At 37.1% G+C, this 18,982-nt stretch overlaps 1 protein-coding gene across 1 annotated transcript in view; it reads right to left on the bottom strand.

Moving 5' to 3' along the window:
* The window catches only part of LDAH (lipid droplet associated hydrolase), a gene marked incomplete at both ends in the record, with an annotated part of 103,928 nt that overhangs the window by 48,337 nt on the left and 36,609 nt on the right, over positions 1-18,982 (bottom strand). Inside the window, one exon of the mRNA XM_079532518.1 lies at positions 7,210-7,379. Within this exon, the coding sequence (XP_079388644.1) occupies positions 7,210-7,379 (170 nt within the window). The remainder of the gene's footprint in view (positions 1-7,209; positions 7,380-18,982) is intronic.

Consider the following 18,982-nt stretch of genomic DNA (forward strand, 5'->3'; position numbering starts at 1 on the left):
GGAGTTACTGGCTACTCTCAAAGTTTAATTTCATATATGTGAAGTATATGCTCAAAAACTCCACAAAATTCTTCCACGCGCTCATTTCATGAACAGTTCCTTAATGCCTTTATTGACTTGTGTCTCCCTTTCTCTAGTCAATTTTAAATTTAGTAAAGTAAATTAAAGTCCTGATTCCTAGCTTGACTTACATCTGTAAAGGCACGCTAAATAGTACAAAACAAAACCAAATTCAAGCTCTGTGCAGTGCATCTTGATAGTGAATTGTGATTGTTAGGCCCAGCTCTCCAAAGGTGCTGAGCTCTGATTTTCAAGTCCTACTCACAAACATCTGCAGCCAGAATTTCAAAAGATCTCACCGCCCAGCTGAAGAAGTTCTTTGGGAAACCTGGCTTTCAAAAGGGTGTTGAGCTCTTTTGAAAACATGTGCTATAAATCCTAATTGTTTTTGAAATTCACTTCTTGCTACGTGTTTATGATTCCCTCATTTTTATAGAATGCTTTAACTTAGTTATTACTGTACAAATCCAAATTTTTGGAGATTCAAAGTAACGAGATTTTATGAACAAATGTGTAAAAATCCACAGTACTTCATAAATCCTGTTGTGCTATTCACTATTCTAGCCATCTTTTTATTTTTAGTTCTTCATTTCCTCTTCATTCTCATGTTTTACTTTGGATTCTTGATGAATGACCAAAGATTCCGGTTTGCAGTTTATTTTTATTCTTTTTCTGTTTGTACATTTGGCTACTTTAATATCTTTTAACTTCCTAGAAAAAATATTTTTTATAGGTGTATTTGAATTCTAACTACATACATCTGAAAAGAAATCAGATGTTTCATTAATAACCACACAAACACGTTATTAAAAAAAATCAAGTCTCTTCAAATCAACACCTGTGCTTCCCCACTCTGAATCATCACAGACAACAATCTCAGTTATCACATACATTAAAGTCAGTGGTAAAAGCTGTATGTTTTTGTGAACACTATGAATACAATATGATTCTCCTTAGAAAGTTCTGAGACCTCACTTTTCCCTCTTTCCAGCAGCCTTCTTATCATATGCTTAGAATCTCAACAAGCTAATCTTAACACGATGTTATTTACTCTGGATCCTCCTCTTAAAATGTGATCATTGCTAAAATGAAGCCTGCCCACGTACACTAGGTTAATTACATCACGACACATGCACTGCTGACGATTTTGTCAAGCCTCTATTTTTATTGCACTAAAAATCAATTTTAATTAAATTAATGTTTGCGCTTTCTATTATCACTCTACTATTTACAGATCTCACTTGATCTTCAAGATTTCTGGACTGCAAATTTTCCTCATTAAAAAGAATATTGAACTGTATGTAATCTGTATTTCCCTTAAAGTTTCAGGACTGAGTGAGAGCTATCCATCTGCTTTACCCACTCAGAAAGCACACACTGTAAGACAGCACTGTTCAGAGATGCATTATTTGCTTGCATAATACATACGAGACACTATTAAGAATAAATGAAATGTACATTTCAAAAGAATTTCCTAGAAGCAAAAAAAGAGCTTTAATTGCCACTGAACCTTGAAGTAGCCCTAATTTCTGTTTTAGAGGAGACATTTAGTAATCAAATAAGGAAAGCTGTCAGTGTGTAGTCTTTGGTCTATATTCTGTAGATATGAGTGGATTTATCAACCAGTTTTGCTAAGTGCATATCCACTTTTTTTTTCTATTAGACAGCCACATTGCATGCTTTAATCTTTTTGTTCTCTAAACTGAGTTTCTATATTTAAACCTTCTGGTCAGATACTGAACTCAGTCAGGCAAATCTAGGACCCAACTGCCCACTTTCAGGTGCTGACAGCATGATGAACTATGACTCCCATTTGTGGTTAATGTGAACTGAGCCATGGTTTGCTCACACCGTATAACAGAAATATGGCACAAGACATTAGTGAGGAAAATAAAACAATCAAATCAATGTAAGGTTAATGTTAAAAAGCTTTCTTTGGACCAGATAACCAGGAATGAGCTTTGGCCAAGTAAACAGACAAGTACCATAAGCCTAAACTTCCATTCATGCTTCCTTCGCATGCTCTAAACTTTGGTTTGGAAGTTAAGGTCTCAACAGCTACAACACAGATCTTAAGAAGAGGCATAATACAGGTAATCAGTTAAATCCTACGTAACATGAAACTCTGAAAATTCCTCATGCTCCGAATCCTTATGTTTTATGTGGCAAAAAAATTCAGAATTTTACCATTTATGTTGGTCACTTGACTTCTCAACTTTCACGGTTTCCTGCTCGCTACCTCTACAGCTACAAGCAAGAACAAGACTAGACTGGAGATCAGGCAGATGTACAAAGTAGAGACCTTTGGAAATCCCTTTAACTTAACATCGAGGTGTTACTACCATGCAGCAAGCAATTATGAACAACATAACTGCTCTGTTTCTCAGCGCATGAAGCAGGAAGGCTGAGCAGAATTACTGAGGGCTGAGAAGGAAGAAATCTCTTGCTGTGCTTAAAGGACTGCCAATTTAGCAGTTCCCTCTTTTGAAGAATAAAGAGAAAAGTGAAAATCCATGTAATAGTGAAGAGGGTATGTGAGAATAGATTAAAGAGCTGAACACAGAAATCATAGAATCATTTATGCTTGAAGAGACCCTGAAGATCACCAAGTACAACCATCAACCTAACACTACCATGCCCACCACTAAGCCACATCCCTAACTACAGGGTGTCTACTACATTAGAAGATAAAAGCTTGAACATTCCTTCCCTCAGAAAGCAGGTACATGGAGTTACTAAGTAGTTCTCTCTGAAAACAATCACTTAGAGAGGACAAGCCCAGAAAGAGCAAGCAAGTATGGGAGTAACTAAAAAGGAAATGTTATTTTTGTTTTTCAAAGTCTTAGATCTACAGTTCGTCACAAATCAAATAGCAATTTTTATTTATTTATTTTTGTTTTTTTCATAGAATCACAGAATGGTTTGGGTTGGAAGGGACTTTAAAGATTGTCTAGTTCCAACCTCTGCCATGGGCTGGTTGCCCCATCCAGCCTGGCCCTGACTGCTCTCAGGGATGGGGCATCCACAGCTCCTCTGGGCAGCCTGCACCACCACTTGTGGCGATTGCTGTCCTTTTTTCCATTTTTTTCCCCCTACAAACTCCCTTATTGCTTCAAAGATACAGCATCTTATTTATTTTATTTCATCAGGTTTAATAACTTATGTTCATTACTTCTTGCTTTTTCCAAATAACAGAGTTGTTAGCATAAACATCAAGTTCGTATTGCTTGCTTTCCTGGCTATTCCAGTAGTCTTACTGATACTGCTGGGGCCTCACTGAGAGAATATACTTCTCCAAACTTTGTAACCTGTTACTAAGTGGATTACGCAGCCTGTATAATGTGGACACTGTCAACAAAAGCAAATTTTATTAATTGCTGCTTCAGACTACCTGTGCTTCCTGGCACATGCTCCCAGAAGTTTGCTGTCCATCAAGAACTGACAGAGAACTGCCAAATAGATATAGATACATGTATACATATATAAATATATATTAGAGAAACAGCCCAATTCTAAGACCAACTTAAGACATCCCTAAAGTTAAATTGACACATCTCACTGAAGGCAGCTGAACTCAGACTCATGATTAAATCTGTGCAAAACAGCATTTGATTCCTTTATTTTTTTTTTATTCCCTCAACTCTTCAAGGTGAATAAAGGTGAGTGTACATCACCCAGTGCTGTTTGATTATTTTTTATATGTAGAGCTCCTCTATCTGGAATGGACAGACTGCCCAGGAGCTGTGGGGTCTCCTCCTTGGAGTTCTCCAAAAGCCACCTGCATGAGGTGTGAGGTACCCTGGGAGTCCCTGCTGGAGCAGGGTTTGGGCCAGATGGATCTGGAAGTCCCTGCCAACCTCAGCCATGCTGTGATTCTGTGATGTTTTATTAGCTACAATTTGTAAAATCAACTGAGTCCTAATAATATCCTTTTGCATCATTGAGACACAGTAACAATGTATTTGAATTTACAATATTTTGAATTACACATTACATAAAATTTATTTGCTTAAGCTTACACAAACCCAGAGATTTTAAACCCTCTTTTCAATGAGCTTTATAAGAAGGGAAATATTTATATTGCACAATAATTTAATTCATTACTGTTAATTCACTACCACAAGGGTGCTACCATTTCAATAGCAACATCACATACATAAGATAAATTCTGGAACAGAATGAATTTTATTAGCTAGGAAATGTGTCAATCTTTTGATTAAATTAACAAAGAAATTGAGTGCTTTATGAAATAGTAATACCATCAGCAAAGCACAAAGAATTAGTCCAAGTAAGGATTTGTATTTTAGAAGAGAATGCCTGGAGGATGTAGTGTATTTGTAAGTCAGGCTCAAGCTCCAACAACTGTGAAAACAATCTGTTAACTTCTTTCTTCAGTGCTGCTATTTGAATGTAGAATGAAGAAGATTATGAGGTTAAGACCAAGCATCAGTTAAGCTGCACAGTACATTCCTGCAGTTTTCCATCCACAAAGTGTAAGGATGATTAATATTTTGAATGCCATGAGAAAAATGTAGAGCAGTCTGACAAGCTCTGAGTGCTCTACTTCTCACAAAAAGAAGACTCTTAAAAGATTTGACGCCCACCATGGTAACTGAAAAGTGTCCTTGGTACAGGACAGATGTCCTAGTACAAGTACAGTACTAGTCCTAGTACAAGATGTACTTGGACAGTACTTGGACAGCACAGATGTGTACCAGCAAACAGAGCAACCAAGAGCTGCTCCCTGATCCTGAGATTAAGGATGGCATAGAATCATAGGATCATAGAATTGCTCAGAATGGAAAAGACTTTCAGGACATGGGATGGTCTGTCACAACCATGGCTGAATTCTTCCCACTCAAAACAGAACGTTTGTATCCAAACCATTGGGAATGGATCCCGTCCTCTGCCAAGCTCAGGCCCATGTTGGATGGGTCTCACACTGGCAATTCTTGATTCTTTCCTCTTTCAGGAAAAGACAGCAGTGCTCCACAGAAGCACAGAAAAAAAATAAAAATGTCACAGAGCTCCACCAATCTGCAGAGCACAGCGCTCATAAAGTTAAGAGCCACCAAGAAGGACAGAACTGGAGGCAGTACTTCATCCTTGTCATGCCTTCCATGCTCACCAAGTTCCCTCATCACTGCACAGAAAATCTAGTCTACTCTTGGATAGATCATGAAAGGGATTTAAATGGGGCAACAGAAATGAAGCCTGCTGAATGACCATTACTGAATCATTTGAGCACTAAGTTCAATGCATTAACCTCTAGCTCAAAATAATAAACTGTAAGCAATAAAGGCCTTTTAAAAGCAGAGAATTTAAGACCAAAACCAAAGCTCATAGAATAAAAGAATATCACATAAGAACTACACAAAAATAAAATCAAATGATCTAGCTACTAAAATACACATATGTGCTCAAAATCTTGTGGGAATCAAATATTCCAGTAAAAACAAAGGGAGAGATGGAAACACAAGTTTCTTATTATCACACTTCATACGTTATAAAACCTAACAGTTAACTTATTTTTGGCAAAGGGACAAAGGTTGCACAACACTCTGGCTTGTACAAATATTTTCTATTGCTAAATGCATCTTAAATGTGTTTTATCGTATAATTTCATGCACACAGTGCACCATGAAGTCTGAATGTATCCCAGAGATACCTACAATGCAAAACATTGATAAGTAACACGCTGCCAACATCCAATGAGCCAAGTGTAAAAAAATTACTCAACAATTCATAGTTCAATTGAAACCAGGTAAAACCATTTTGTAATAAGCACTGTAGAGATGTTGACCAAAGAAAAGTTGGTATTTCTGGACAAATTACTACATATGATATTTTCTAAAACACTCCCTCTTGAAAAGATAAAACAGTAATAAAATTTATCTCAAAAAAAAAAAAACCCTCCTTGTTTATAATCACAAATACGCTTGGGGAAATATGGAAGGTTAACATATAAGGTTAACTTCATGTTTCACTTTTTTGTTGCCATTTTCTTCAAAGGGAAAAAAAAAGTTGGATGTGCAGTGGAAACGGTTATAAAGATGTGGAAGAACCAACTCATGCATATGTTAAACACAGACTTTATGCTAACACTGCACTCCCTTCCACTGAAGTGCTTATAAAGTAAAAGAAGAGGCAATGATTTAGCAAGAGTGAATATTTAATAACAAATTCAGCATTCTTCATTGACCATCCACTAGCAGAGTGAGTTATCAGCGACACTAACAGCTCTGTCTCCCAACCTGACAGTGTCCTTCCTCATGTTTCCTGCTGCTTCAGAGCGAGGAAGAAAATTGTTCAGATGAACAAAGGTAAGAATATGCAGCTACACCTCCAATTCTTCTTACACAAACCAGGACTGTGCTGCAGAAGCACTGGTATCTATCAAAATTTAAAAACAATGCCTTTTAGAGCTGTTCTCATCACAGTTTATTTTATTATTTTCCATATAATTTTCCACCTAGAGCTAGCAATCTGCTTTTCTTGAGATCTTTGATCCTTGAGAAGCTCTAATTAAATATTAACCAGTTTTATTTTTTGACGTTGCAACATAATTTAATATATAAAAATAATTGAAATTAATTAAAAAACCTTATATCTAGCATCTGTTTACATATTATTTCACACAGAGAGTGGTGAGGCACTGGAACAGGTTGCTCAAGGAGGCTGTGGATGCCCCATCCCTGGAGGCATTCAAGGCCAGGCTGGATGTGGCTCTGGGCAGCCTGGTCTGCTGGTTGGTGACCCTGCACAGAGCAGGGGGCCGAAACTGAATGACCATTGTGGTCCTTTTCAATCCAGGCCATTCTATGATTCTATGATTATGTAATGACGATAAGACAACAAGAAAGCCTGAAACATATCTATTGGCATTAATAATCATTTGTATTACGTGGGCATTTTGAGGTCCAGATTTAGAACAAGACCTTCATCCTACAGTAAACTGCTTAATTATATTTTATTTGGCTTAGTTCATTAGCTCATTAATGTTTTTATTTCATTTTAATGAGAACTAGGATTGAAAGCTTGCCTATACAAGAATACAGCTTCCACAGGAAAGTCCTGGCAATATTCACAAGCTGACCATGTGCATTGTTTTGCTAACAATGCAACCCCCATGCTTCAAGGTTGATGTACCTGAAGTTCTGATGCTCGCTTCATCATCTCCAGTGTGATGTAGCAACCAATAGAATGAGCAATCAGTACCAGCTTTATATCTTTAGATACGTTCTTTTTAAGGAAGTTCAGCTTATGTTCTACTTGTCCATTAAGTCCAAACACATCCTCCAGCTCCTTAATGTCTGTGTCTGAAACATAAGAGAAGAAAAAAAGTCCTTTGTTTTAATAAAAGTTTCAACTATCTCAGTTTTCTCTACTTTTTTTGGAAAATTCTGAAATACAACTTTTAATAATAAAAAGAAAAAATAAGTTAGCAGAGCTGGTAAATGGCAGACCATCATTAAATGTATATATATATTAAATGTTTATATATATATATATTTATATATATATTAAATATATATATAAATAATATATATATATATAATATTTATATATTTATATATATATTATATATATAAAAATAATATATATACAATATAATATATATATATTATATATATATTAAATATATATATATTAAATGTTGTATATAGGCATATACAACTAGCCAGCTAGAAAAGGATACAGCAACTCCTGGAGCTTGATGGTTCATCGTCTGCTATGATATTTGGTACAAGGCCAAACTCACAACAAGGGTTCAGCTTAAATTAACCCAACTTTATATTGTAAGTTCAGGATCTAATGGATCTTTTGCCCAGGGAGGTGGTGGAATCACCGACCCTGGGGGTGTTCAAGGAAAGACTGGATGTTGCGTTGAGGGACATGGTTTAGTAGGAGCTATTGGGAATAGGTGAACGGTTGGACTGGGTGATCTTTTAGGTCTTTTCCAACCTTAGTGATTCTATGATTCTATGATTCTATAATATAGCAACACTCCTCAGGAACAAGAGATCCTTCAATCAAGACAAATGATCAGCCATGTTACCATGTGCTGAGGACAGTCAGATACCTAAGGTCTCTTGTCTTAATAAATGCACAGAAAAAAATAATCCCATAGGGTGAGGAAAAATATGGAATGCATATACATCAACATGGAGCCACGGCAATTACACAAATTACACAGATCTAGGCAGGTTATTATCATCACTGATCCAGCTACAAAGAGCATCAGGTGAGAGCTTCAGGTTTCCAGGTCACTGTATGATTTCATTCCTGTTCTGTCAGGGACCTCCCAAAGGAGCTTGGGCAATCACTAACAATGAGAACTTCACCTCTTGCTCCCTGGCCAGCCAACAAGACTGGGATAATCCAGACTGTAACAATTTGCATCAATCAGGGCTTCGTTAGCACTGGCTCATGATGTGGGTGACATGGCTCTGAAGTTCTAAGTCTAAGGGGACTCACAGAACTTTAATCCGCCAGAAAAATACTCCACCTGCTAAACTAAAAGGTATGCTAAGGATACACCACTCCAGTTTAAGCTGGGCTGCTGTATGGAAAAGAATGCAAGAAAAAACAAGAATGAAAAACGAGAGGCAGAAAGCATGAAGGAACTTGTAAGAGAAAGCTAGCTCACAGAGTAGGCCCACTTCAGATGTAGCTGGTTTTGTATCTGCAAAGAGGAATTGGTAACAGACACCTTTCTAACCACCCATTATCAAATTACAATGATTTACAGGTCCTTCAATCTGTGTGCAGTAAATCTGTAATCCCAAATGCTAAAAATTACCAACACAAATGAGTTATGGGAACTCTGGCCGCAACAGTAGTAATTGGTAGCATGAGTTGGCGCTAAATTGCCTCTTCGATGATCTGTATAATACATAATGTTTTGAAGCAAAATAATTGTTTTAGAACGTGCCCTGATGCCTTTTTCCTGAGCTTAAAATATTACCACAGAGGCAACAACAAGCACATTTTTCTTTAGTATTTCTACTAAAACTACTTATGATCACAACCCAACATAATTTATAGTAGTTTACTCTGAATGAAAAAGACCAAAACACACTTAAGGAATGTAACACTGGATTAGAAGTAATATATTACCTATTAGGCTTTCTACAAGTAATGTGAAACAAGAAGCTTGTTCTGTTTCCTGAAACCCTAAGGCCAACACATTGTTTTTAATCTTAGTTCCTATTTTTAGTTAGAGCTACTTTTTATTTATTTATACAGTAGCTTAACCACATGCAGGAGTGGGCTGTCTGCACTGCAAGTCTAATTAAGTGTATATGTAAAACACACAGTAACAGAAAACTAGAAATATAGTGACCCACTGGATACAGGAACAAGTGACAGAGTATGTTACATTGAGTATAACTGTATTGTCATGTGTTGGGTTGAAGAGGCCAATTTTACTCTGTAAACATTATCTACCATTCCCATACTTCATTTCTCAGGCACTGCCATCTTCAATGATTTATCAGCAAGTCTTTTAATTTTGGACATTCCATTCATAGCCTTTGTTCTTAAAAAAAAAAGGGGGTTAACAAGAATTTCTGCTTCTTCCAGGTTAGAGAAAGGGAAAAGGAGTAAAGTAGGAGGAGAAATCTTCTAGACAACCTCTCCAGGTTCATAAGACTACAGAGACCAAGCAGGAAACAACACAAATTCTATCTGTATTCTTCATGCAACCTTATGATTTTGAAGCAATTTTATAATACCATTATCAATACACATGACAGAAAATTATGGATGTCCGGATTAATGGCTGCTTTTCTCAGCAAAAACTCAATATCTGCTACAAGCAAAATGCTGAAAGTTACTGCAATGTTGTCAATGAACAATACAGCAAATACTGCCTTGCACAGCCTCAACACTTTCCAAATCAAGGTTATTTGTCTAACAGTTAATTAATTAATTAGTTTCTTAAGACATTAGATATTTAATTCAATATTTACTTAACCACTAAAATAGCAGTGTAGAGTTCAGGTTAACATACTCAAAATTATTACTGATTTCATTAGTGACGTGCCTACTGAGAACCAGTTTTGTTGCCAAAGTAAGAATGTGAAGGAAGGGTAAGGGCTGGACAGGTAGGATTAAAAACAGAGAATAAGGGCTTTTTCCTCCCATCGTTTGCTCAGGCTTGAGTTTAGGACTCGAACATACTGAAAGTGAGTCCTAACAGCCAGTGCTGACTCAATAGAATTGTTCTAGAAGTTTAATACAACTTTTCCTTCTCTTCTGTAACATTGGTTTGTTGCCAAACCAAATTGCATTGGTTTTGCTTACAGAAAATCCACCTTGGATGAGCATGCAGCACAGGGTCTGGAGATGTAACTGTCATCCCAATAGACCCAGCACTGTTGTCAGGTGAACTCCAGTGTCACATAACTCTACAGTGAAATACATATTTTATTTTACATCTGGCCAAACATAAAACTGCCCATGTCTCACGGCAATTTGTGTTTCCTCAGTACAAATGATGTGCTTATAACAGTCCAAAATATGTGGAGCTGGGCTGTGTCATATATCTGAAAGATTTATTTATTTATTTTATGGAATAATATCGTCCAGGGATTATCCAAAGTCAACATGAATTTCTTGGGTGGAGGAGCTTAAATTGGTTCTTTATATAAGCAAACAGACTTGCACAAACACACTGGCAGTCAGCTTTGTGATGGCTGTACATCAGAGGAGGGACCAGAGAGCGAATTACTTCACCTCAGGTGTGGAACAAATGGCGTGGCTGAAATAAAGCTCATTTAAGCTCTTTTCAGATAGTAGAAATTATATGACTTGTACCTTATGCCGCAAACACCCCAGCTGGGCCAAAGCATGTGATTGCAAGACTTTACTTAGCTGAAGTGTATTAAAAGAAATACTGTATTTCTTTATTTTCTTTGGCAAAACATCAATCTTCTGATGTGCTTTTGGAAAAACAAATGCACAATCACTTTAATGAATCTCTTCTTCTGACCTCTGCTAAACCCAGTGTCAGAAAACAATGACAGATTAAAATAAAGTGTTTGCTCTGAGATTAGTCGACAAGTTAATCTTGCTGGGGAAGAGGACTTCACTTTTTAGCAAAATAACAGAGAATTTTGTTTGTTTTTCTGCTGTGTATGCATGGGAAATTCTTAGGGAAAAAAAAAGAAAGCACATCAGTTACATGAGCAGCCTTTATAGTGTAGATTCCTGAAATTAATAATTATTCAGAAATCATAGATTTTCTTTTCCTTCAATGATTCAAAAAGATACTGGAGGCAAGATTTTCCAGTGCTACTGTTAAAGTTCACACACTTCGTGCATGCGTGTGCACCTCCCTAATCTCACAACGGAATGCTTGTACATCCAAATGCCCCGCTACCCTGCTCACAGAGGATAACAATATTGCAGCTAGGTATGCAGACACTCATCTGACTGTCAAATAGCAACTCTAAGTCTGTCTCAGGATCCATTCATATGTGATGTCTGGGAATTGCTCAGGAACAATGAGGCAAAATACACTTTTATTCTGTTTTTCTGAGAAAGGGAAGAAGATAAAGCATCCTAAAAATTATGAAGCAGAAAAAGAAAAAAAAACAACAAAAACACCCACACAAACTCCCCAACTTTTTTGTCCCTAACACAAATACATGTAGCATCTTTTGTGCCAAGACAAAAGAACTAATCACATCACTGACCTGGTATAAGCATGGGATGTTCCACATAGCTTATAAAAAAAAAAAAAATGAAATCCTGCTTTATGAAGAAACAGAACAAGCCAATCAGAAATCATAATTAAAATAACAAATGAAATGACCATTCTTTTTGCTTGGTTATTAAGCACCTGAAAACCTCCTTGATTCAGAGTGTTCCACTTAAGACTCATGTTGTTGTATTGCCTAAATCACAAAATGAAAGGGAAAAAAAAAACCTTTTCTACTTTCTTCACTTGGCTTGTATTTAATAAATTAATCATAGAAAGGATGATAACTCCATGGGAAAACAGAAGACAGAGCAGCACCTTTTACATCAAGTTCTGAAAACGGCACAATGCTTTTTTCTATAATATCCTACTGCAAGTCTGGCAGTAGAAATGAAAACACCTCCATCTGCCTTACATGGAAGGGATGAGTGAGAAATCCCAGACACAAATGTTTCTATGAGCAGGAGACCAATGATCCCTCCAAGACAGAACAACAAGAGTTTTACTTTTTCTTGACTCCTGGGGACATACTGCAGTCATAATGACACGATGCCACTGACCGTGGAACCCATAGGTGGAACCACAATGCTACTGTCAGTGAGACCCATAAGGAGTTGTAAGATTGTGATTATACCTGTCCTGAATAAAACCAAGGAGCTGCTTATTGCCTAAAAGGAAGATTAATCTAGGAGGATTCTCATAACTACTGACAATGCAGCCCACATATCCTTCTACATTTGGTAGCTGGCTTTTCACAGTTGTGACCTATAACAGGGGGCTTAGCAAAGAGGAATAGTGAAGTTCCAGGAGGAAAATACTGCCTGTGACCTTGTAACATTGACAGTGCCAATACAGAGGACAGGGCCACTGAATCAGCATCTGTGTGAAGAGGTGCCATGAGGGAAAGCAAAGAAAAATGCCCCCCCAGTCCTGTATCTGCCCCTTCACCAGTCATTTACTCTAGAAGGCAGCACCGGAATATCTAAGGACAAACTCTAATGGACTTAGAATGTGGCCAAGAATTTTCAGAATTTTACAGGAGAAGTACATGACTGGAAACTGAGTTCAGAGCTGGAAAGGAGTTCACCTCTTCCTCTCTTACATGGCTCTCCTTTCAGTTGGATCATGTTCTCATACTGCTTTAGTGATATCAGTGAAGAGAAAAGTTTCAACACATGAACATGCAGTAATTTCATGGGAAGTATCAAGAGGAAAGAAAGGAAACCAGGAGAAGATACTGACAGCTCAAAGATAATACCAAAGCTTAGGAAAGGGAAGGTACACGGCATCACTGTGACCAAGCCAATAGCTCAGGAGGGCTAGCTTAGGGTCACCTTAGGTGCATTCCATCCTCACAGACCATAAGTGAACATAACACACTGGACCAAGCGTTTTAGACTTTTCCAACACAATCTATACAAACACTGCGGGGGAGAAGCAGAAAGTGGGACTGTGTAACTGCTGTTTAGATGGAGCAGTCAGTGGAAGGTTTAATCTTTGCCTTCACATGGTGATGGACAGAAAGCTGCCCCGTGACTAAATTATCTAGGAGGATTACTTGCTAAACAGGGCTGCACAGTCACAAGTCAAATTCTGTAAATCAAAGAATCCATGTGATTTTTTTGTTCTTATAGCAAAACACAGTAATTTGTTACCAGTGGATGATGCCATCTCAAAATGTTTAAAGAGAACTGTATGCTTAAAAATGGAGCTTTCCGGTTTGTGGGTCTAAAATGAGAAAATCTTTTAGAAAATACATCTCCTAAAGATATACTGCTTGAAGCCTGAATGCTTCACCCAATCTTTCATTTGATTACTGAACCCTGGATAATTTGTATCGGCGAGTGATAAAATGCCAATGAAATGGGATGGAAACCGTGAAAGAATGTTCAATAAATACTGAAGAACTCCTACTGACACCAGGAACCAGGTTTTAAAGCATTGTGTTTCAGATTAACCCCTAGACCTTCATCTGGCCCTGGTACCCTCAGGAACTGTTCATGCAACTTTTAAGATAAACATACCGCTCATTAGTGTTTATTGGAGTAATTACTTTTTGTAAAGGTATCCTCTACAAATAAATTACCATTTACTCAAGACACTGTAGTGGTCATTGGCATTATTTTCTTTATTAGAAAAACAACAAGACCTTAGTTTGTAAATTAAAACTACCGATTTCCTTTGCTATCTATATATCTGTTGCTGGGATACTTTATTTAACATCTAATTTGCTGTCAAAAGCAAGCTGTAGTATAATTAAAATAGTACTGGTGTAGTCTGACAGAATGGACTAACGTAACATACACTAAAAACAACTTTGATTCAAAACATACAGGAGTATGTTGAACTTCCTAAATGAAGACTTGCTGAGATACTTCTTTTTATTTTGCATTCCCAGTCTTGCTTTCCTCTGGTGAGAGCAGCAATTACTGAGTATAATGAGATAACAACCAGCACAAGTGCAGAGACAAAGCTGTGCTGGTTGCTTTTAACTTAGGCAAAGCAAGCAACGTTAAGCAGTGTTTTATTGTGAAGCTCTATGCCAATGTTTACTTCCATTATCATTTTTACATACATAAACCAAATTTAATACCCATGATAAATGGATTTTTCTGTATCTGAATGACAGCACTTCTGCACCTGAATGACTGTCAAGCTGAATAACTGCAGAAAATGCATTTTATAAGAATTTTCAATGTTTTTATAACAAAAAAAAAAAACACCACAAAAAGCAAAATAAAACAAATAGAACTTGAGAGAGAAATGGCTAGAGAACCACCAATGTATAGGAGCAGACCTACATTTTCATCATAAAGTTACTTCAAGGAGCAAAAGCAAAAAGGTCTGAAAAGATGGGAAGCTGGTTGTTCATGTTAAACTTCTTGTTTTCTGGATACTTTCAATCTTCAGGAAGAAGTATGCCATGAGGCGTGCACTGAAACATGAAAGGACTCCATAGTGAGCACGAGCATTAGGATGAGTTTATCGTACCAGTAGCATGTGTCCAAACAACACAATGAAAAGCTTATAATTTCCATTATCTGGCTGAGCTAGGTTGCAAAAAATCAGTCCAGATCCAACAAATCCCACTTTCATGCCCCCAGAAGTCTGTTTTCCTCGCTTTGCCTGGCAGGTGATACTCCTTCAGATGTCTACCTTGAGTGTTTCCCTTCGGAATACTCATTTCACATATGGTCTGAAATATCACGCAGTTTTACAAGGGTGAATGTTTTTTACTGGTATTTGAATTATCTTGCACCATCAGCCTTGATGCATGTGATGTATGAGTCCATCCAGGAAAAACACACGCACGGGGCGTTGCTCCCTAAGGTAGTTCTGTACTGCAAAGCACATTAGTATCAAGATCTTTCTGAGTTTGGCCAGATCTAACATCTTCCAATTTCACATGGTGAAAATTCAGTCTTGAAAAACTAAAGCACGGGACTTTCTTAATGAATGAAGCAACAAAAAGCAACTTCAGCAAAAAAGCACACTTCAACAACTTGTGTTGGCACAGGTTGACAGTGGAAGAAAACTAATATAATGACATGCTGCACATCTTCAAGACTGTCTACATATAGCATGACAATGAGAAACAAAGAAAGGATAGTCGCAATTGTATGAGCGTTGAACAAAAAATATTGGATGTCATTTAATAGGAATGGATTCAGTAGGTGTACGATAAATAAAACATTGCACCATAGTAGGTAAGTCTAACAGTCACACCTATTGAAAACACCACTTCAGAAGTTTGGGAAGTTTAAACAGATAGAAGTAGAGAAACAGAGGCTGAGAACAAATAAAGGAGAGCCGAAGCTTGGAGCAAAGACAGACAGCTGGCCAAGGAAGACAACCCATGTTATTCCACAGACAGGGAGTAAAAAGAATTATTCTAGAAGTGGGAGAAAACGGCAAGGAATACAGCATGGAATTAAGAGCGGGGAAGCAGAACAAGTGAGCAGCTAAGAAGGTAACTGGATAGACAGCTATACAGTAACACAAATAACAATATGGGATTTGTACCTTACAGCCACATACAGCAAGATGTAACTGAGCAGATCAATGGGTGACATTTGCTGAAGCACTCAACACTTTGCTGAAACCACGTTAAAATTTTTGGTTTGTTACATCAGCCTTAATTTCTCTAGAAAATCCATCCCCAAATTATATTTAGAACTGATACAGACAAAGACTGAAATGTTCAAATAAGGCTAAGTGTTGGAAGTAATACTAAAATAACAAGACTGCATTTCCTACCGTAGTGGTACTAGCTACCACCATGGCATTTGGATGACATTTAGGAGAACTTAGGGCTTTTTCTTTACTCCTGGATATATTTGTCTCAGCTGATACTACACTGACAGAGGCATACAGGAAAGTGGAGGTTTGTATCTTCATTTATTCACAGAAACGATACTAAATTTAAATTTAGTAGCTAGACTGACCACCTGAAGTAAGCAGGTCCAGATGATATAATAACACTGACCAGCATCCTTCTTATTTTAAGGAGTAAACGACCCACTTAGGCAAACATAACACTGTTCCATCTTTAACTCGTATTCTTCAAAAATGACAGATCGTAAGAAGTTTTCAAAATTATATCTTAGATTCTGTGGTTTTGGCTGGGATAAAGTGAAATTTTCTTTGAAGAGGCTTGTATGATGCATTTTTAATGAAAACAGTGACGATAGCACACTGGTGGTTTAGCTGAGCTGAGCTGTGCTGCACAAAGCCAAGGACATTCCAGCTTCTCACAGCATCCTGCCAGTGAGGAGATGAGGGGCACAAGGAGCTGGGAGGGGACAGAACCAGGACAGCTGACCCAAACTGGCCAAAATGATGTCCTGTACCATAGGGTGTCATGATGGGCAATAAGAGCTGGGGGAAGAAAACATGTAAAAACCTGATTGTACTAAAAGCAAAGCTAAGAAAGAAAGTCTGATTTCACTTTGTACTTTCTTGAAATACAGCAGATTTCTTTATCACTCGCTGACGTTTTAAGTAACAACATGAAAGTAAATCAGAGTGCAAATTGTCTATCTTTGGGGAAGAAACACATTTCTGTCAAATTATCCACTTTAAATTATTATTTATACCTTTCCCACTGCTAAATTGCTTTAAAACTGACAGATTTATTCCCTACAATCAAGACAGCAGTTTCCTTTCTAGCCCTCCTGCTGAAAATGCTGCAGGTTTCATTCACAGTCACCTGGCTGAACTACAGAGCAGAGCAGGTATGGCAACACACCGAAGATTCTGTGATGACTTTGATTTTTAACTGATTTTTTTTGGAGTTTTGCATTATAACTGAAATAGACACTAAAGCATTACTGTAACAAAGCTGATCTGTCATCACAAATGAACCCACCCATGGCTTTATAACATCATTTCTATTGAACTGAATTTGAACCATGCCCTACACATAAGCAGATTTAAATATGATCATATTTAATATATATTGATGTGCATTCAGGAATATGAAACGTAGTCTCTTCATGATTAACGGATTAAATTTCTCTCAAGTATTCAAAGAGTAGTTAATGGAGTCTCAGAGGTAATATGTCTGAAAAGTTATATTCTCAAAAATAAGAAACAACCATTAAATAAACTAAACAAAAACAGAAGCACTACAGCAGCAATCTTAGAGAACTTCAGTGGAGTCTATTGTATGGTTTAGCCCAACAGTGGTTCATTTAGCAACTAGGCAGCCACCTGACCTTGCTACTAATTTGGGAGCTGTAGTAAATAAGATTTTAATTGCTGTATTATTCCCAAAACATAGCATTTAAACTTTAGAAAAATAAGAGTACGTCCAGCCTAAAGGAATAGTCCCATGCTGCATCAAAGGGAGGTAAAAACAAAAACTCCTTTATCCAACAAGAAATGCGAGTCCCTCATGCATCCTGGCTCCACAACACTGCTACCACTCAGTCCTTGCTCACTTCTCAAAGCAAACAGCCCTTACCCACATCTTTGTAAGAGATGTAACAGTGCACTACAGCTATGAGTAATTCATTAATGAAGCTGACTACTTAAGAGTGATGCCACCTGCATTTCCTGCCTTACTCTCTTCTACGTTTCCCTGAAACACCTATATTTCTCTTTAAAGAAAAGGAAACTCCTAAAACCACAGCAAACAGAGGCTGAAGTTTCAAACCTGAATATTTTCTGAATTCTGCTGTGCGTTGCTGAGTTTCTCAGCCTTAAGACTGCAGATGACAGTGAAATAAAAACCAAATTACCATTAAACTCTAGATTGACTGCATTAGGATCTGCACCATTTTTGGCAAGCTTTGTCGTATCAAAATTAAATTTAAGGTCTATACCCCAAAGTAGAAACTGTAATTAAGAAATTAAAAAATATATTGATCAATTTTTTTCCCCAAAAGTAACCTACATAGTGAATAAAATTTTGGTTCAATTATTGAAACAAACCCAGGCCTGATAAACCTTCAGAGAGCAAGGATTATTTTCTGCTATGGGGATTGTCCATTTTCAGTCTGTTAGCAAATGTAAATGCATTTCCCAGTCTGACTTGTATTAAAGGATTCTTAAGCATTCTCTCTTGGGAAAATAATCAGAACCATTTCAATATTTTGTTTATTGAATTATTTCACTTTTCAACTTTCCCTACAACAGAATGGCAAAACAACACATCACTCTCATTTCAGTGAACTATGACACACCTTCTAAAGTCAGGACACCAAAAGATACAAATGTTAGCTCATCATAGGTTCAAATTCTTAAACACTTTTTTTCTCCTTCACTAAACAGCCATCTGTGTCTAATTAGAAGCGATGGTATCAGCTGGAGAACATACCTAAGTCATGGGGTGAAAGGCAGAAAATGATCCATAAACAATCTCAAAACTTACATCCAAAGTCTCCTGGAATGCACTGAAGACATTACACTCTCCAAGAGATGCTGTGTTTTTTTTTTTTTTAATGTCCTGTTTTCTGGATAAGGATCCAGAAAAATGTATCGGATTTCAAAAATTGTTACTTTAAAAAACATCCTTGAATTAGAATTATATCAACCTTATGTATAGATACGGATGAATTAAGCTTTCACAGGGGAATTGGTTGAATAAAGTGCTAGAATGGATTATAAAGATTTTCATGGATTTTAAAAATAATATACATAGGGACACAATGAGGACAGATGCAGTGAAAAACCTTGAACAAAACAGAGAACCTGTTTTTCATATTGCTAAAA

Source organism: Tetrao urogallus (genome assembly GCF_951394365.1).
Source record: "Tetrao urogallus genome assembly, chromosome: 2".
Lineage (NCBI taxonomy): Eukaryota > Metazoa > Chordata > Aves > Galliformes > Phasianidae > Tetrao > Tetrao urogallus.